This window comes from Apis dorsata, unplaced genomic scaffold, assembly GCF_000469605.1.
Source record: "Apis dorsata unplaced genomic scaffold, Apis dorsata 1.3 scaffold_293, whole genome shotgun sequence".
NCBI classification, from domain to species: domain Eukaryota; kingdom Metazoa; phylum Arthropoda; class Insecta; order Hymenoptera; family Apidae; genus Apis; species Apis dorsata.
The window spans coordinates 853,645-858,599 of NW_006263568.1; the positions used below are offsets into that span (position 1 = coordinate 853,645).

Here is a 4,955-nt window from a genome sequence, read left to right on the forward strand (position 1 = left end):
CCGAATCATCGATATAAAAGTGTTTGAACATGTTTGAATTTTATTCATTTCACGGTTGTGGGACCTTGAAGTTTGCGCGATATTGAATTATTCATCGTATCATTCGACGTTAAGAGATTATCTGAATTAACGAGATTGATTGATTAAAATTGATTTTGGTATCGTTTTTTAATTTTCTCCCCCTTTTTTTTTTAATTATTTCATGCAATATATCAGGAATAATTTTTGCCAGGATATTCAACAGCAGAACCGATACTTTAAAAATATTTTGTGAAAGAGAAAAATAATCAGTGATAGCTCTTTGCACATTTTCCTATATCAATATTCGTAATAGTATTAACTCACATTTCAAATAGATTACCATTTATGATGTATAGATGTCGCAGGTAATATTCTTTCAATTTAAATGGAATTTCCATAGTAATTCCGTCAAATACAAAATAAGAAAATAATATAAGAAAAAAATATATCATACTTCTTTTTAAAAAATATATTTTTCATGTACAATGATGTATATACCAACATCATAATACTTTTTATATGTTAACAAATTTTTTATCTAACTTCATTCATTTACAATTTAGACTTCTCACTTTTTGATTTTATACAATCCATATTCATAATTTTGCATTGCTATTTACATAAATCATTTGCAATTAGATTAACTTCTTTTAAAACTTTCAATCAAAAGATGAATTTAATAATGCATTTAGAAATAATTTTTGTGATAGATTAATAATTATAGTAATTTGAAAATAAATAGAAAATCAATACTTTAACAAAACAATTTTTTTTGAAAGTACATCTGAAGATAGATAGAAAAATATCTCATTTCTCATAATGTTTATTAACTTAACCTAAAATATGTTCCTTTTTTTTTCTTTTTTTTTTTTATTATATCATCAATTTGTAGTACGAACATTTAGAGGGATTAAGATAAACAAGGTATCCTATACAATAGTATCATTTAGTAGCCCTTGGATAAGTAACATGTGGAAAATGATAGTATCCTATCTAACCATACTGATAACGACTGAGACAAGATACTGTGGCTAAAAAAATGATTGGCTTCCCGTGGATCTTTATTCACAATAGATTATCTATTGTCAGTAGCGTTGTATAATTGAATTAGCTACTTGATATTTCTCATTTCTCGGTAAAAAACATTCTGTAATTTTAATGTAAATAATATATATATATATAAAAGACAAAAAATATAAAAAATTATAAAAGAAATAAAATTTTAATCAACCTACATACCTTGGTTTTTAATAAATATCTTTTTTCAATGTTTCAAGATTATAATTGATACATGTATTGAAATTCGAGTTTTATTTCCAGTTTTGACGAATTTTCAATTCAAGAGGCACCATTAAATTTCTACAAAAGATTCTTTTTCAATTTCTAGAGTGGTAGCAGTAGCAACAACGGTGCCGGTGGCATGAATCTAGGACCAATGGTCGGAGGTCGACGGCCACCCTCGCAGCAATCGTTTCATTCGTCGAAGAATAACCATTCTCATCATTCTCGGCATCAGACTACGTCCGCACCGCCATCAACACCGAGGAACGCCTGTCAGCTACCCGAAATAGGGAATCGTTGTATACGTAAATATACATATGTACTACGTATAGCATTCGTATACATATATATCATCATTCACAAAAGTCTTCGTATATAGAGGATGTATTCGACCGAATTGGTAGATAGAATATGAGAGGATATAAGAGGTGATTCTAGAGATTAAAATAAGCACAGAACTTCGTATGAAAAAAATGTTTATTGAAATTATTTTTAATTTTTTTTTTTTTTTTTTTTAAAAAAACAAAAGGGAAAAAAGGAAACTTTTTTTTTTCCCAAATAAAAAATTTTTTTTAAATTTAAAAAAAATTTTTTATTTGGGAAAAAAAAAAGTTTCCTTTTTTCCCTTTTGTTTTTTTAAAAAAAATTCATTTTTTTTTTAAAAAAACAAAAGGGAAAAAAGGAAACTTTTTTTTTTCCCAAATAAAAAATTTTTTTTAAATTTAAAAAAAATTTTTTTGAAATTTTTTTTAATTTTTTTTTTTTTTTTTTTTAGAAGCAATTCAATTTTTCATTAGATAAAGCAAGATGGAAATAGAGATACTTTTATTTCATCCAATATAAAAATTGCTTATAACTTAGAAAATAAACTTCAACATTGTTTGCATATTTTTTATCTGTTCCAATCTTCAGAATCACTTAAAGTTTTTGCTTACTTTGTCTAAATACATTGTATATAAGAGTTCGATTAAGCTGTACTGATGAAAACTAATGAAAATTTTATTTTTATTAAAACTATTATTTAATGAGTAAATAAATATTAATATATGAATTTATATATGAATAAATAATATATTCAATGAATAAATAGTCATATGATACTTGAATAAATAAATATTTTATGATTAAAAACTATTATTTTTCTAGTTACATACAAGATTTTGATGCAGAGATTTTAATACAAATAAAATAATAATCAAATAAACAAAAGTATTATTTCAATTAATCAAATAAATTTCTTGATTAAATGTAATTATCTCTGTTAAATTGAAGAAATTATTTGTAATAACTTGTTAATTAATTAATATAATTGAACAATTGATTTTGAAAGAGATATAAATATCAAAAAATACTTTTATTTTTCACAATCTTTTTTTAATATAATTTCCAATAGAGAATTTATATTTTTTTTTTTTATTAAATTTACTTATTCTTTTTTTTCTCATTTCTTCAATTTCTTTTCACATTTCTTTTAAAAAATAATATAAAATTGTAATATAAAAAAATATAACGATTAATTTAAATTAAAAACGGATTTAATTAATTAATGTACTAAATGTAGTTATAGATTCAAATTTAATTCGATAATCAAATAGAAGATGTTCGTTAAAATTAAAGAGATATAATGCTTGATTCGATTATTGAACAGTCGGAAAAATGATTGATTGAACTACTAGTTGACTAGTTTTAAAATCGTATTTCATTTCTTTTACAATTTACTTTTTTATTCTTCTTCATAAAAATTTCTTGACAAATATGGACTTTATTGATATACTTTTATTAATTTTTTTAATTTTAAAATTTGTGTTTATATTGTGTTTTAAATTATATTTAAATGTAACTTTAATTTAATTTATGATAAAACAAATTCAACTTAAATAGATTTGCGATTTTACTACTTAAATCTAAATTATTTCAATTTGCAATTGAACTATGAATGATAAATATAGGAAAATAATGGATATAAATTTTGAATTATTGAATTTTTGATTTTTAAATTATCATTTTTGAATTTTATTTGTTAAATAATATTAGAAGGAAAATCAATAATTATTAATATCATTTAAAATGAAAATAAAATTTTCATTTGATTTCTGAGTTACATTATTGAGAAAAGATATCCTTCGCGTTAAGGTTAAAAAAGATAGGTTATCTCCGCATTGTAACACTTTTTAACTTTTAATTGTTGTTGATAAAACTTCTTGAATTGGTTTAAATTTCAACTGTTATTGCCAACTTGTATAGAAATAGAAAGTGAAATAGAAAGTTAAATTATTTAAATATCAAATAACATTGTTGCAGAAATTTTTACTAATGTTTTGTTGCTGTCTTCTTTGCATTTTCTTTTCTCTCTTTGTGTTACAGATATTAGGTCATCGTCGAAAAACCTTGTTTCCACGAGAAATCAACAAAACATCACGAAAATGCTGCTTTTAATCAGTACCGTCTTTATTCTTCTCAATTTACCAAGGTAAATAATATGCTCATACCGAACAATCTCTAATTTTTTTGTAATTGTAAAATTCGAATGAAACATAAATAATAATATAGGAATATAATTATTCTTATTCTATTCATAATTCTCTATTGTATTTTTGAAGTATAATATATAGAAATAAAGAAAATTCTCTTTTCTATCACTATTAACCTGTTCAATCTGATTTTAATGCATTTCTTTTATTTCAATTCTTACTCTTGTAATTGCAATTTCACAGTTGTTAGTTAAATGTAATTTACATATTTTTTTTATTTTCCAGTTATGTTATACGGTTATGCGTATTCTTCTTCACGCTCGCCCGCAAAAATACACCTGACCTGCTTTGGTGTATACAACAGTTTTTCATGCTTCTTTACTATACCAATTTCAGCATCAATTTTCTATTGTATGCTATGTGTGGTATTACGTTTCGACGTTGTTTACAGCAATTGTTACGCAAAATATTGAAAAGTATGACCAGATATCATTGCAATCCGCAACGATACATATAGAAATTATAGAAATAATTTTTGGGCAATCATAGAAGAATCACAATTTCAGAAAGCGTGATATGAATAGTGTCATGTGACTATCATAACGCTTCAGTCACGTGGTTAAATATACTAGTCCAACGATATCTTGTATGTAAAAAGATCGCGTCTCAGTCATTTATAACGCTGACTGTATGTAACGTATGTAGGTTATGAATAAGTTTCTGGAAATATGACAATTATAATCAATTTACTCTAAGTACAGTTAGTTTCTTTCAATGTATACTCAGTGAACAATGTATTATTCAGTGATCTCATATTCTGGTAATTGATTATTTTATGTTGCTACTGAAATAGGAAATAATTGAAAAGAAAATAAAGTAAGTACAAATCTCTGAATGCTTGACGATTGTTGGATTAAGGATAGATTTATTTCATTTGTATAAATGAGAATTATGAGAGGTTATTCATATTATAGACTAATTTTAAAATTTTGTATAATATGAATGATAGTCGAAGGTTGGTAAAATTTTATGCGTGATTATTTGTAATGATTTAGATAAATAAAAGACAAATATACTTATGTATATTTATATTTAGATATTTATTAAAAAAAAAATTCTAACAAAGTCAGTGAATAAAAGATCATTGCCTATTTTGCACGATAATATATATATATATATATA

The 4,955-nt window shown here is 23.8% G+C and overlaps 1 protein-coding gene across 1 annotated transcript in view; it reads left to right on the forward strand.

Annotated features, from left to right (window-relative positions):
• The window catches only part of LOC102674352 (thyrotropin-releasing hormone receptor-like), a 12,001-nt gene extending 7,139 nt beyond the window's left edge, over positions 1-4,862 (forward strand). Inside the window, exons 2-4 of the mRNA XM_006617182.2 lie at positions 1,409-1,607; positions 3,667-3,772; positions 4,059-4,862. Of these exons, the coding sequence (XP_006617245.1) occupies positions 1,409-1,607; positions 3,667-3,772; positions 4,059-4,290 (537 nt within the window). The 3' untranslated portion in view covers positions 4,291-4,862. The remainder of the gene's footprint in view (positions 1-1,408; positions 1,608-3,666; positions 3,773-4,058) is intronic.
• The last annotated feature ends 93 nt before the right edge of the window (positions 4,863-4,955 follow it).